Below are 15,697 nucleotides of genomic sequence, written 5' to 3'. Positions count from 1 at the left end.
GGCATTACTATTAGAACAACAAACAGCTGATTCAGAGAACTACAAACAGCTGTTTCATAGAACTACAAACTGCTGTTTCAGAGAACTACAAACGCTGATTCAGAGAACTACAAACAACTGTTACAGAGAACTACAAACAACTGATTCAGAGAACTACAAACAGCTGATTCAGAGAACTACAAACAGCTGATTCAGAGAACTACAAACAACTGTTACAGAGAACTACAAACAACTGATTCAGAGAACTACAAACAGCTGATTCAGAGAACTACAAACAGCTGATTCAGAGAACTACAAACAACTAATTCAGAGAAGTACAAACAACTGTTACAGAGAACTACAACAACTGATTCAGAGAACTACAAACAGCTGATTCAGAGAACTACAAACAGCTGATTCAGAGAACTAGAAACAGCTGATTTAGAGAACTACAAACTGCTTTTTCATGAAACTACAAACAGCTGATTCAGAGAACTACAAACAGCTGTTACAGAGAACAACAAACTGCTGTTACAGAGAACTACAAACAGCTGTTTCAGAGAACTACAAACTGCTGTTACAGAGAACTACAAACAGCTGATTCAGAGAACTACAAACAACTGTTACATAGAACTACAAACAGCTGATTCAGAGAACTACAAACAACTGATTCAGAGAACTACAAACAACTGATTCAGAGAACTACAAACAGCTGTTACATAGAACTACAAACTGCTGTTTCAGAGAACTACAAACAGCTGATTCAGAGAACTACAAACTGCTGATTCAGAGAACTACAAACTGCTGTTACAGAGAACTACACACAACTGATTCAGAGAACTACAAACAGCTGATTCAGAGAACTACAATCAGCTGATTCAGAGAACTACAAACAGCTGATTCAGAGAACTACAAACAGCTGATTCAGAGAACTACAATCAGCTGATTCAGAGAACTACAAACAGCTGATTCATCTATCCATCTTCTCCCGCTTCTCGTGGTCGGGTCTCGGGGGTAGCAGTTCCAGCAGAGAGCCCCAAATGTTATTTTCCCTGGCCACATCAACCAGCTCTGACTGGGGGATCCCAAGGTGCTCCCAGGCCAGGAAGAGATAATAATCCCTCCACCAGAGAACTACAAACAGCTGATTCAGAGAACTACAAACTGCACCTCCCCTGGTCCTAGGTCTACCCCTTGGTCTCTTATGCATACAGGGAATTTCAAAATAAGGGCACAACGAAAAAGTGATTACTATGATATAGATACCCCCCTTTATGCTGTTAGTTTGGTGGTATAAACATTTGTGACGAAATGTAGGCTACCTGTTGGCAAGAGTCAATCTAAAAAAGCCACCTACAGTCTGGACGTGTCATACATTCATTGCGAGGATTGACCCTGGACTTTAGTGGCCTGATAATCAGTCATTGAGTTTGACATTGCTGAATAAATCTAAGAAGTGGTGGTGATTGAGAGGTCTGGACTTTATGGTTAGGACCTCAGTCTATATCCCTTTTTTTGACATCCAATTTAATTTAAAGATATGTTGCTAGAGGCCAGCAGCCGTTGCAGTACAGTAGTTGCAGCAACTGATAAGGAATTTGCCCATTATGGTTTGGTTTGGCTTCAGGGCAAAAATGAGCTGCTGGCCTGTTAAACCTCCTATTCCGCCTCTTCACTTTGCAGGGTGTGCAGTGTTTTTTTTTTTTGCTGTAATACTATGGCCCAAGTTTGCAGTGTGGTGATTTTATTTAAAACAAATCCTCGATCACTTTATAAGTACATCACAGTTCAAGGCCTTGACACTAGAATCTATAATATAAACTCACAGTTGGTGATTGTCTTACTGTCATGTAATTTTAATAGGTAGCCTGCAGTTCCCAACACCACACACACCTGAGACATTTATCTTAGACATTTCAGTGTGTAGGCGTAATCTTATTTTATTTTCCAGTTGATTTGTCCTTCAGGTAAACAATGAATATATGTAAAGATAAATTAGTTCTTGAAAATTAATCAAGTATTTGTGAGTTGCAAAGTATTCTAGCCCACTACTGGATCAGATATAGCAAGAAATAAGCCATTGTCATGTCATAATTTGAATAAGCCTTTGGGAAGCACGTATATAGAAAATAGTTTTGGTAACTTTCTATTCATATAGCCTACATTAAATAAAATAAAATAAAGATAGGCATCCACAATTTCTCTGCAAACAAAGTTGGATAAGTGCCACAACCTATATTGGAAGAATAAATAGCTGTCCATATACGAAGGAAGACAACAATTAAGAAATATTTAAAATAAGGTAGGACTATAACTGAATTCCGGACTATTTTAGATTATTATTGATATCTGATTGATCAGTGTTGATCAGAGTTTTATTTTGAAAGGTTGCACAGGAAGTTTCAATCGTAACGCTCAAACTTAATTGGACACTCCTGTCCTGTTAGATTGAGGCGTCGACACACACCTTGCTAGTTGTTATATTACAGTATTTTGAAACTCTCACAACATTGCAACTATGTCAAACAAAACGGAGATGAATCTAACTGGAGTCAAACAAAGTCAAACCGTGTGGCTTGTGAAGGTTCGTTCACTTACTACACCCAACAACCAACGGAAAGTAACGAATTAACGTAACCTAAGCTAATTTACCGTTAGCTAATTTAACGCTAGCTTAGTTATCAATGTTATTAAATAAAATGGCGCCGTTTAACAATGTCATCATATCGAAATCAACAAATTGAAGACAGTTCACCTTCAAACTTCTTGTTGAGTTACATATTAGGTTATTAGTGTATGTTTACATTTATTTTAAGTTGCCATGTCTTTCTCACCAGGTTCCCAAGTATTTATCTCACCAATGGGACAAGGCCTCCGAAAAGGGAGAAGTTGGAAAGATAACTATTGGAAAGTAGGTTTTCAAACTTTTTGTACACGTTTCTTGCTCGCTGTAATCCTGTTCTCATGATTATCTGTAACAGTGATGTCCCCTTTATTTTTATATGTCTTGTCATCGACCTGACAGGAAGCAAGGGAAAACAGAGGTGAGGCAGCTTCTTCATAATACTGCACAGGAGTGATTTGTCATGCTTGTTTCTGTCCATTCATACATACTGCATATGTTTTTATATATATTTTTAGCGACGGAGTTACTCATAGTTTAGTGGCCTGTTTTCCCTTTTTTTATTTGTTGTATCCAATCTGCATTGACCCAACTTCCTCACAGCGATCAATATAGTTTCATCATATGAAATTCCTCTGATGAATCAAAATTGGTTGTTAATATAACTAGCCAGCATGGCCTTGAGTCATCTTTGTTTCCCAGGTGAGTTTCCGTCTGAATGTGGAGCTGACCACCATGGGCGCTGTGGGGGAGAAGGATGGTTCAGTGCTGGTCCCGAGGGATCATCCCTTCACCATGCAAACTGTGGGCGGACAGACCATGGCAGTCTACAGCCAGAGCGATTCAGGTCAGTCTCAGCTGTTCCTGCTCTCCTCGATATGTGTTTCTTGTCATCTGAAACCGTTTTTTGATGGGGGGCTTAAGGGTTCAAACTGTAATTGATTTGATATGTGATTCCTTCGGAGGTTCACAGAGCAGTTTTTTCAGTCAGATTTACTCAAGTCAATATCCTAAACATATAAGATCTAACATCTACTGACTCAACTAAGAGTTCTTCAAATTTAGTAGGCGGCCTCCCAAGGGTGGCTTCAAAGTGTTTCAGTGGAGGCACAGTAAATGGAAGTTGAAGTATACAGTATAACATCAGTTATCAAAAGAATATCATAGAATAGCGTAACTGAGCGTGATTTGGTTATAGTGAACAGAGATACAGTACTTTTGGGCAATGTTAAGGTTTTTCCCACTTTCCTAAAGTCAGAAATGAAAAAAATGTTGCAAGGCCAAAGTCTCCACTGGTATAATGTTCAAGTAACCTGCAAATGATATGCAAAGTGTTCAACATTTCAGAAATTGTAATTCTTTACATAAACAACTGAAATTGGCAATTGTTGAGATTGTTGGCTTGTAATAAGATGTTGCCGTTTCCTGGAAGAATTGACAAAATATGAAGTGTAGAGTTTGAATGTATTTTAGAAAAGAGTAGTCACAGGTTATGTTATGTGATTGAGATGTTGTTAAAACTGAACTGCACTTAGTTCTTCTAGTTACTATGGTTTTCTTGCTTTGAAAGATAGATTCAACATTGATTGCATTGCACTGTACAATTCATGTTAATACTCTGAGTGCTTTCTGATTTATGGACGTTGTTTGCTGCCAGGCGAGATGTGTCATACATATACATGAGCCAAAGGGATTTGCATCGGAACCAGACCTTCAAATAGCTGCAAATATATTGTGGAGTGTCTATAATCTTAAGCCTTAAGATATGATAAATACATGTAGATTAGGCTGTTTCTTTTTAATGTGTAACTATTTATATATTTAATCATTATCATGTGTCAGGTCAATACAAGTAAATGATAATAAAGTAGCTTTAATTGTTCTTGCAAGGCAATGAAGAGTAATTACAGAAATGTTAAAATATTTCTTTATTGCCTTTTTAATAAGAAATCATTCCCACAATTCAGTAAAAAGTTTAGTTCAGTGAGATGGAAAATAAATAGCAGGGTGCAGGCTGTTTAAATCAGTTAAATGTCAAAGGCAACTCTATGCCTCCCAGGGGGCCAGTATTCAGTAACATCAAAATAACTGCTTCTCATAATATTTTCAAGCACTGCTAAGGGTGCTTATACTTGTGTGTTTTTGGCAATAAACCAAAAAGCATTTCTGAGCATACAACAACAATCATGGCCCAAGTAGTTTGAGGCACAAATATTGACGGGATGGCAACTTACCAAAACTCTATTCAAAATGTAAAACCAGCTGAAAGTGTATCAGGAGCTGCAAACACAGGGTGTTTCTCAATGTCGAGGAAGGCTGCTCCAGAGCCACTATTTCAAGCATACTACGTCATCGAGTGCCGCCGAAGGACTGTTCCAATGTCCAGCATACTTGGAATTCTACCGAGGCCGGCGTACTTCATAGCGAGAAATTTTGAGGCTACATATGTGTAGACTCTGCGGTCTTAAAATCCCCACAATGCTTTGCGCACTGACCAATTTCCAAATCTTTGGCGGAAATCGCGCTCCATTTAAGGCGGGGCCTCTCATATGATGCACACCTGTTAGCCTGTTCCACAATTCTTCATTTTCCGAGGCTAGGAAAGATTCTTGCCTCGCTTCTGAAGCAAGTGACTCGGAAGACATGTGCTACCAAGCAAGCGTCCTCGACATTGAGAAACAGCCATTACCTGAGTTGTTAGAAAATTTATGACTGGGCTCTATAGGAGGTGTGCTCAGAAAGGAATGATGACTCAGATTTCACAGTAGTTCATAAATACACAAATAGAGGAACAGCATAACCAGCATTCAGCAGACATTGTTTCTGCAAAAATAAAAACACATTTTAAAATACAAAGCACATGATTTCTGTGCTAAATTCAAGGAATAGACACAATGTTTGTAGCGCTTGAGTTATTTGTCAAAGGTGCATGTTGATGGAAGAGACAGTTTATTTGGTTGAGGATTATTAGATGTCCCCTCCCAAATGTTTTGTTACTGTATTGATTGGCTGAGTGGAAGATGGCACTGGAGCCAACACCATAATAACTATGGATGGCTATAGATTGATATGCCTTTGCCAAGAGCCAAGTGCATCTGTCACTTACTTTGGTGGTCCCGAGCATCAGTCCTCTGTTTATCATAATCACTGTTTTCAGTTTTTGTTCTCGGTGGTGGAATCTGGGTCTTGTCCAGGTTGCCAACTGCCACGTGTCAAATAGTTGTCTGTGTTTTAAATGATCCTACTTCATTCTACATAGAGATGGAAAAATAATCATAACTTGAAATCTCTGTAAAGCTTTTGAGGTGTAAGTTAGAACAAGAAGCAAACGGAAACTTGTCACAGTAAATGATCACATTGATATAAGTGATGAGTAACAGCCAGGAAGAAACAGAAAACATACAAATAATTGTCTCATTACGCAGCTGAGCAGACAGTGAAACAAGGTACAGGAACACCCAGGAGCCTGTGAATGACATTATGTCAGGTAACAGCAGAGCACGTAGCAAGGGAGACATCATAACACACTTGGTAACAGAAGAAATACACTGGAAACATTCTCTTTTCTTGGATGTCAGCAATGACTCATTGTAACTTGAGTCCAGTCATGTTCTGGTGAACAATCTATATTTGACCTGATTTTTTACAGTCTTACAAGTCAATCATTTGGTAATGTGAAAGCTAACAAAAGCAACTATAGACAGTTAGCAAACGTGTATATCTCAGCATCATTATCTAAGGAAGATTAACTTCAAATAATCAGTTTGTTGAATATTTTGATAAGGAGTGTTTGCTTCCTCTCCACACTTGTCCAAGTGCTGGCTTTCATGACTATTGAAATGAAAGTATCTTAATAATCAACTGTCCGCTGCCACCTATATCCGGCTAACGTTAAACTGTGATAAAGACCACCATGTTTATTATTGATGTTGGTTACATGCAGGTTCAAAGTTTGTTGTTGACCATGTGAAGCTATAGGCTCATCTGGTTTTATAGGTTAGAAGTAGGGATGCTCCGATCACCAAATTTTGGGGCCGGAATCAGTATCGGCCAATCGCCGATCCGATCGAGTGGGCGGGGCCTATGGGGATCTTTCATTTAAAGTTTAAAACTCAGTTAATGGGGCTCAGTTAATGGGGCTCATTCACTGGCGCTTCCACAAACAACAACCAACATAATTATTACATTCAAATGAAGTACATTATTATTATTATTAAGTTTACATTAACTTTGGATAATACCACGGGGGAAATGAGAGGAAGCGCTCTCTTTTCCTCTCTCCCCCTCTCTCTCTCTCTCTCCTGAAAGCCTGTCAGTATCGTCTCATGCAGCTCACTGATCCAGTAATGAGTGACCCGACTGAAGAATAAATATATTTAACTAGGTTATTTAACTAGTTTAGCTTGTTCCAGAGGTACATAAAATAGTGTGTTAGGTCTAACTCTTAGTGTGTGTCATTTGCTCCGCTCACCGGTCCGTCACAGCGGGCGGAGCTGTAGGATTTCTGCTTCACACACGTTGCATACCGCTATTTTCTTGTCTTTTTCGGACACCTTTAAAATACTGTCAGACTGGTGAAGCCATTTTGGCGAGCTTGTTTTGCCGCGCACAGAGAAAAGTGTCATATTTTACGTCATTATTTTACGTCATGCGATCGGCATTTTTAGAGAGCACCGGCGGCCGATCGATTGGAGCATCCCTAGTTAGAAGGATGCTTTCATCCACAGTACACTACAAGTGGTCTTTAGCTGAGGACTCAGAGTAATGATACAGGTCACAGGTAGACAAAGGAGTGATATTAGTACAGTGCATGCTTTGTATTCCTGAGTTATAGAGATTCACTGTTGTAAGCAGACAGCATGGTATGTTTCTGATTATATGTATTATTAATTATAACCATAAGAGAATTGAGACTTTACTTTTTCACAATTGCAAAAAAAATGAACATATAAAAATCGAGTATCTTTGCTCTAAACTTACACTTACTTTTGACCCATTATACTTTGTAGGAAGTCTGAATGAACAAAGGAAGAAAGACAAACATTAACATGAACATTTGTTCCTAGCCCACAGAAACTCATTTAGTTCCCAGTACTGTACAACTGCCCACAATGGACACATGCATCCTCTAGCATTTTGAGTCTATTGAGAATATTATGCAATCCTTTTGACATGTTTTGAATTAAACCTTTTGTAACTGCGTATGAGAGAAAATTAAAATAAAGGAAAGCGCACTAGATTTACTAATGAATCTTCAGATGAGTCAAAATAATGGAAATTGGTTAAAAAAAGAAAACTGATTGAATTGGTTGGGATTGCATTCATTTTTCTACTTTCACTGTCAAATCCTGGATTGTTGAATTGTTCCTCAGGACCATACACATATTTGTTTTCACACATTTGTTTTTCACCACATAATTCTGGACTGATCCAACCAGGGTTCGTTGTAGTCTGTCATCCCCTTTGTCTCTCCTCATGTTCCCTGCTTATATATTGTTGGCTTAATGCCAACCCTTATTGATAAATATGGGCAGGTAAAAATAAAAGAGACACCAATCTGTACGAAACAATGCAAACAGAAGCCTCTAAAATTACTATATTGTTATCGAAAACATTATAACTTAATGACATATGGAAGGGCTGTTGTTACTCCATTAGTTAGAGATAGGTGTACTTAAAAAGTTAGCATCTCGGTCGTTTAACCACAATTTGAATTCCTACATATTAGGGCAGATTTCTCAGTCTCATCAGATACATCTCTAATTATTGTCGGAAAACTGTGCCTGAGAAATGTAAGGAAGTAAAGCGCTCTCTTAATCAAGGTGCATCCTACTGCCGAAAGGTTTATTCTAAAACCGCCCTTGTGCACTTCACATTCACCCACACTTGCATCTAAATGTATTCCTCCTACATTCGATAATGGATTTTCTCTCTTAGATGTCTCTCTTTTATAGTGATGCTGGACCTTCAAAAGGTTTAGTTTGTGCATTGACCTTTAAGCATTATCACCGGTCCATGAAAACAGTTTTCATCGTTAGCAACACTGAATTATTCTGCTGTAACAATAACACATCTCTTATATTTATGTTACCTTCTGGAAATGTTGGTGGTATCAAACGAAATATTGCCTTTGTTGTACTTCTGACATTTTGTGTATCTCTTAATGGAACTTTCTGCATTTATATTGACATTTTTATATCCAGTTGATATCTTTTTTTTCCCGTTTCATTATTACCTTTTATAGTGGTTTGTGTGTGTGGGATTATTGCCTATCGGGACCAGATGATTTAAGGCTCACCTGATGGCAAGGAGCTCTAAATGAATCTGATGAAGCAACATTTTAAAATGTGTTGTTTCCAATACTTTCTAAACCAGACTCTTGGTGTACTTTTGGAGGACTGTTGTTTATCCTGCACCGGTTGCACCCAGGAGAGATATATCTGGAGAGAAGAGAAGCATTGCTCCTCTGTTTCTTTTTTGAATCATATTCTTGTGTTTGTGAATACGGAAACATGGCTTTCAGAGGGTGTTAAAAAAAACGGCTTCTTAGAGGTGTCAGTTCTACAGATGGCCGGCTTGACTGTGAAAGTGCGCTGGAAACGAGGGGGATAATGTCCTCTTGAGATGCGGTGGTGTGTGTATTCTCTATGTACCTGACCGGTGCTTGGCTCCTCCCCCAAGCGCCCACAGAAAGGTGTACTGTTCGACACCGTCTCCCACTCACTTTCCCAAAGTCTCACTCTCTAAAAACAACTGCAGCAGCTTTCCAGGCTGACTGTACTGTACTGTACTTGATATGCGCTTGCCCTTTCATACGTTTTGCCTCACACTCAGGGGCGGATCTAGAAAAATATTCATGGGGTGGCAGGAGAATTTCAGGGGTGGCATCCCCTGGCAGAAGTATATGCTGATTTAATCGCAGTCATATCAATCAATGTTAACTTGGAAAGCCACGATATTGATATTTTAACTCAATATCATTTGGTGACATTATTGTGGCACAACAGTAAATCCTTAAATATAAATATATAAGGTGGCAGACATAATTTAATGAATTTTAAATATACAATAACTGAATGAGTTTGTTTCACTCTTAGACCAGCAGGGGTACCAAATCTATGCAGACTGCTGCAAAAAGTACATTAACTGTCTCATCGATGTTTGTCTGAATTAATATGATACTATAAACAATCATATTATTCCTATCAGCTGTCAATCAATGTTATTATTCACATATTCAGTGTTATTATTAAATAAACTATATTTTTGGAGGAGTTAATGATGACTGTTCCTCAAGATGCTTGCTCACCCTCCTTCAAATTTGAAAGACAAGTAATTACTATCATTTATCAAAGGAACAGTTCAGCGCCCCACTTCATTGCAAACGGTTACAACCTTGACTTTACATCAGAAAGAACAAACAATAAAGAAGTGACTAACTGCATCAGTTAGGGTTAAAAAATGTGTATTCAGCTAAAACATATACATCGCTGCAGTTGTTATCCATTGGAAAGCCCTTACCTACTGGCCTAGTTATATCAAAGTGGTTACTTTTTTTTGGCTGGGCAGTGAAGTTTTACACACTGTCTTATTTGACTTTCTCAGGACTTGAAACTGTTTTTTGGGAGCAGACCCCCACAAAGAAAAAAATATTATACACACGTAAGGTCATCCTCTTAACAGTTTATTATTCTCATCGACTCATCCGTGAGCAGAGCATCAAGTTGGCATGCCTATTACAGCTGAATGCGGCGATTACCATTTTGTTCAGCAAAACGCCTCATAAAATGAGTAAGATCCAAAGCTTTAGTGGGTTTTGATTCAATGCTGAGTACAGCCAAACTTGACAGTCTCTTCTCGGTCATTGTAGACCGCAAACAGTGGCGGCGCCAGAGTATTTGTGTTGGGTTATCTATGGTAGGGCTAACCCATACAGTGGTGGGGCTCAAGTCAGTATTTGCAATGTAATTACGTACATGCTCCCCTTGACAGTGAAATGCCACACGTGAGGTTTAGATTATTTCCCTGTCTCAATCCAAATTGAACTGTATGAAATAAAAAGGCACATTTGTCTTGTCTTGTAGTAAATAAAAAGGGCGACCTGGAGCCAATCCTGCAATTTCCTCACAGGTGAAAGAGTTGACATGCTGAAAACCCAACCCCTGCAGGGGGGTCAGGAGATTTTTTGACATACTAACATAAAATACACATTCTGGTACTCTCTTGAGAAGAAAAAATAAATAAATCTATTACTACACGACATATTTAAAAAAATTAATGCCATTTTAGTTTTTTGTTTCTCCGTCGGGACTTCCTGTAACAACACCACGCCGTTATCTTGATTCTGATTGGCCAGAAGACATTATCAAAGATGTTCTATTGAGAAGACGATCACTACGTGACAAAAGTTTTCAAAACCGTTTCTAGTCTTCGGTATTTCCAGACAAGTGGCTACTGAAATCAATCTTACTAACTGCTGTCTGTGCAATTTACTCAGCGCGAAGTTGGCAGATCTTCATTTTGCTTCTTTAACTATCTTTTTCATGGTGGGGTAGGTGGGGGCTAAGCATTTCTGGGTTATGGCTGCAAGCCTACCGCACCCCAGCCATACCATGGACCCTGGACCGCAATCCCTCGGATTCCTCCGTGCCCCTACTTGGCACTCCGAAACTGCTTGTCGTTTTGCGCTGTCCCCGTTCAAATGAAATCGCCGCCATCATATTTCCCGGCTTCGCGGCCGAGGGCCGGGGGCGAGGGCGTTTACAAGGCTTGGTTTTTGTGCTGGGCCGGTTATTATTTGCACTCACATTGGGCGCTTTTTCTCTCATAAATGTCCGATGAGCCACAACTTTGCGTCTTTCGGAAACAAGCTGCCACTGGGTGGCAGCTGGGGTGGCAAGGGCATTTTTTCTGAGGTGGCAGCTCACCCCCGTAGAACGCCACTGGCCTCCCAGACCCTACGATATTTTGATTTCATGTAAAAGAATATACTTTAAAAGTAATTTGCGTTAGACAGTTAACATTCACAATTAGACAAAGGGTGAAGCAAAGGCGTCAAAAGGGGTCTGGATGATTAGACAACTTAAAGATAGAATCTTGGCGACCTGTGGTCGCGGATTTAGACTTTGCAGAGGGGTTGGATCAGAGCCGGGCGTACTCTGTGTATCGTCCCTTTTTAAGCTTACACCTGAGACGGGCTGAAGACCACTTCTGATGAGGGAAGCTGTTTGCTAACGCAGTGTTAATTCCTAATCAGTGTATAGGTCGAGCCATGTAACAGAATCTGTTTCTTGCACGTAGAGGAAGGGGCTGCGCTTTGATCAAGGGGGGTATTCTGTTTGAACTTATGTGAATTTGGGCTCGAGAGGCAGTCGATAATCTTCTGGGACACAACGTTTCCGGTACTGCGGCATCTGCTGGTTGGCTTCCTATTGTGATGTTTATAGGGAGATGTTGTGGTGTTGTATATGCCTCAGACAGTTATCTCGTCAATTTTGTATTTTCATATCAAACCCTCACTCCTCTTGATTCATGAGCTCCCAAAGAGCGAACTGTGAGGTTGAGTGATAAAATCTGTTGATGTTGGATCACTACTTTTTTGATAAGGCCTGCCAATTTCAGAAGTCCTATTGGCAGAAAGACAATCTTGCTGGTGATGTACTAGATTAAGTGGATCTATTTATACGGATTTTCTGACCTCTGTCTGGTTTTTATGTTGTGGTTATGTGTGATTTTTGCAAATATAGATACCGTTTCTCTCTCTGTTGTGCCCGCTATTAGATCGCTAATGCAAAAATCAGGTCTAGGATGTACTTAGCTAATGGCAGTTTTGCTTTGTGGCATTTTAATATAATAATAACATCATTCTACTTTTTTGTTTTTGTTTTCTTTTGATGTTTTTTTTCGAGGTATGTTATTGTAGGTTTGTTATTGTTTTTGCTTTATGGTTGTGTTATATTTTCTGTTCTTCTATATGTTTATACTTCATTGTTTTATGTATTATTAAACTCTTTATTGTAGAGGATGCTTTCAGATAGTTCTTATATTTCTGAGTTACGAGGAATTCCTATGATAGATAGCATTACGAAAGGATTTTAAAGCAGTGGTTGCTAATTGTTAAGTAGTACTGTGTTTAGTTTGTGATTTATATATAGAGCGTGATAGTAACAGATAATTGATGTTTAGCAATAAGGAAGGTATTTTTTTATGAGTGTCTGAACGTCGCTAATTCTAGGGAGGGAAGCTCCTATATGACGGTAGAACCGTGAATGTAGAGGATAAAAAGGTATGTGTTGTCGTTGTTGTTTTGATTAGCCAACCCATGGTTAACTCTGCGGAAGCCTTACGCCTTACCTGCTAAGGAGTAGCTGTACATACCGGTGTGTAACATGATCTTTCTGTCTCTCACTTGATATTACATCTGCATATCATGCTAGGCCTCTATCACGTGGGAGTGGTGTTCCCAGCTCGTCTCTGGCTACTCGGCTGATAATATACCACTAACACCACATCCTGAGTGTATTTTGTCGGGTGCTAATAGGCTGGTGACTCATTGACAAGTGCACAGTTTCTTGATTTGGGCTGGTGGGCTGACATGAGTGTCGGTCAGAGCGCCCCTCTTGTTCCCTCAGCTGTAGATCCACATCACCTGGACCGGGGAGAGGGACCAGCTGAGTGGGTTAGAGAGCTCTCTGCCTCATTGGTTAGGCCAGTGTGCAGGGCCCGGCCAGCTCCGCGTTATTTTTGGTCGGCCTGTGTATATGCTCTGTGTGGGACTCATTCAAACACTGCAGACATTATCTATTTGACTGATATAGAGGGGATGTTCCTACTTTGACCAAATGTTAAATCGTTGCGAAATAGGTGTTCCAATTTTTTGCCAATGCTGATGAGGGTCGCATCTGTTATTCCCATAAAGAAAAGAACATCTCTTCTCTTGCCCCTCCGACTTCTGAGTGTATAGTGATGGCGTGCCCTTGACTTTCTTTGCTTCCTCTGTGCTTTCTGTCCCTTGGCCTGTGTGAGTCTGTAGGCAGATGTTCTGAATGATTGGAAGGTTTGGGAGGCCTTGGTGGGTGCGGGCCACAGAAGCAAGGAGCTGTCTTGTAACATCTGCTTCTGTTTTGCAAGGCGAATTGATTCCATGATGACTTCGGGTGAGTGTGGTGTTCTGTTGACTAGTTGTTGTGTTGGCAATTTAGGGGCATAATTTTTTACTTATGTTTATATAGCCCTTTTCAGTCACGCTGCACTGAATCAAACAGTGCTTTACAAAATAAAAACAAAAGACATTTAAGAATATAAATTTCTGTCTTAGTGCATATTATGTATTAGAGTGTTTTTAATGCTCTATGTAGGAGACTGATTTTATTTATTTGATTCTTTTTCTCATTAGTTATTTACTTTGTGGATTCCGAAGCGTATTATTGTAATGTTCGTTGATAAAAGCTTCAGCTAGATATGCGTAATGTAATGTAATGTTAATGTCAAATGGTTGGTATTTAATAAACATCGGCTAAAATATATGCATGAAGTGTTATGAAACAGATTTAAAATGGGTGGGAAAGTAGTAAATAATCAGACTGCAGGTATGACCTACAGTTTTCATGGCTGATAGCATGAATAATCTGGTCGATACTTGCACTGCTAGTTGTGATGTATGACAGTCAGTTAAAAGCATGCAGGTCAGAATAAGATATGTTTAGTTCTTGCTGGATTGAAAATAGGGAAGTGTGTTCAGGGGAGTGCGTTCCTATGATTTCGGCTAGTTTGTTCTAGATTGTCGTGAGGTCGTGTAGATATATCGTAAAATGCTGCTGTGTGTCTTGATTTTAGTTCTTATTCTTGGACAGAGTGAGCAAGACCGTCCAGAGGGACCGCCCCCTGAGATGTCTCATCTGGATGTTCATAGTTATGCAGGGACCGTTAATATGTCGTCGTGTGTGTGTCCTAAGCCATTTAGTGATTTAAAAAACTAGCAGTAGTTTTTAAAATCAATTATTTGGCGGGCATGGAAGCCAGTGTAATGATCTCAGGAACCGGAGTGATGTGATCCACTTTCTTAGTGTCAGTGCGGTGGTTGTAGTCTTCGTGTGCTTGCAGCGTTGCTGAAGTCAGCTGTGCAGAGTGCTTGTCTGTTATAGATCTGTTTAGTGGCGGCGCTTTGGTGTTGTAGTGATAGCTGTTGATTGCGTTAGCTCGAGTCTACTGAAAATGAAAAGCATGATCAAGTTGTGTGCTCTTTTTTTCTACAATCTCGTGGATTGTTGCGACATTAGTTTTGTTAATTCCTTTGATATATTCTTCAGTGTGTAGGTAGTGTGCATGACTGCCTTAGATAATGTGCTGGTTGTGGTGGTAAGTTTGTGCTGACTGTTAAAATTCAGTTCTGATGTCCATCACTAGAACTTCAGTATTTCTTGGGCTTTGTTGAGTTACTTTTAGTCTGTCCACGGATGATCGCTCTTGTGCATGACTTTTAAGGATCGGTTTGTTCCTTTTGCCTCGAGAAACTGATCTCTATTTTGGTTCTGAATTGGAGGATATAGTTCTGTGAGTCGTGCCATCCCAGGGAGTGTCTCAGCGCGTTATCTTTATAAGTGGGTTTGTCTCAGGGCTGGCACCTGGCATCAGCTTTTGGGTTGCCAAACTGGAAGAATTAGTTGGCCGATTTCTTCAGTCACTCTTTATGTATTTGTTAATTATATTTTAATGATATCATTATATAGGCGTGGTATTTGTTGATCAGTCAAGTTTAATTATGGAAACATGTTGACACAAAAAGAAATGATTAAATGCTTTACATAGTAAGTATATATATAACAATTATTTTGAAACTAAGTTTGGTAGCGTAATTCTGATTCCTCATATTGTCTGGGTATACTAGATAATACCAGTGAGTGACGAGCTGTTTTTTGTTCTGTTCTTCAAAGATTCCACTGGATGATATTGAGCAATGCCGACTGAGTGTTGTTGTGGTCATCGTTCTTTCTCCCTCCTCGCTTTCCAGTTGGGTTCGTCTTGACCTTTGTGGCTGGATCTCCCCTTCAGTAGATCCATTGCCCCTGCTATTTGAGTCTGTGAGCGGGTTGGCAG

At 39.6% G+C, this 15,697-nt stretch overlaps 1 protein-coding gene across 1 annotated transcript; it reads left to right on the top strand.

Moving 5' to 3' along the window:
* Nucleotides 1-2,442: 2,442 nt before the first annotated feature.
* On the top strand, nt 2,443-3,482 carry LOC104960158 (general transcription factor IIF subunit 2-like; the record flags this gene model as incomplete). The annotated part of the gene is made up of 4 exons (XM_010788131.1): nt 2,443-2,563; nt 2,817-2,890; nt 3,005-3,023; nt 3,305-3,482. Coding segments are annotated over exons 1-4 (337 nt in total), but the record flags the coding sequence as incomplete, so codon positions are not given.
* Between the last annotated feature and the right edge of the window lie 12,215 nt (nt 3,483-15,697).

Source organism: Notothenia coriiceps, unplaced genomic scaffold, assembly GCF_000735185.1.
Source record: "Notothenia coriiceps isolate Sejong01 unplaced genomic scaffold, NC01 NC01_scaffold00001319, whole genome shotgun sequence".
Taxonomy (NCBI): Eukaryota; Metazoa; Chordata; class Actinopteri; order Perciformes; family Nototheniidae; genus Notothenia; species Notothenia coriiceps.
Note: the sequence above shows the minus strand (reverse complement) of the source record. Positions and strands in the feature narration are given on the sequence as shown.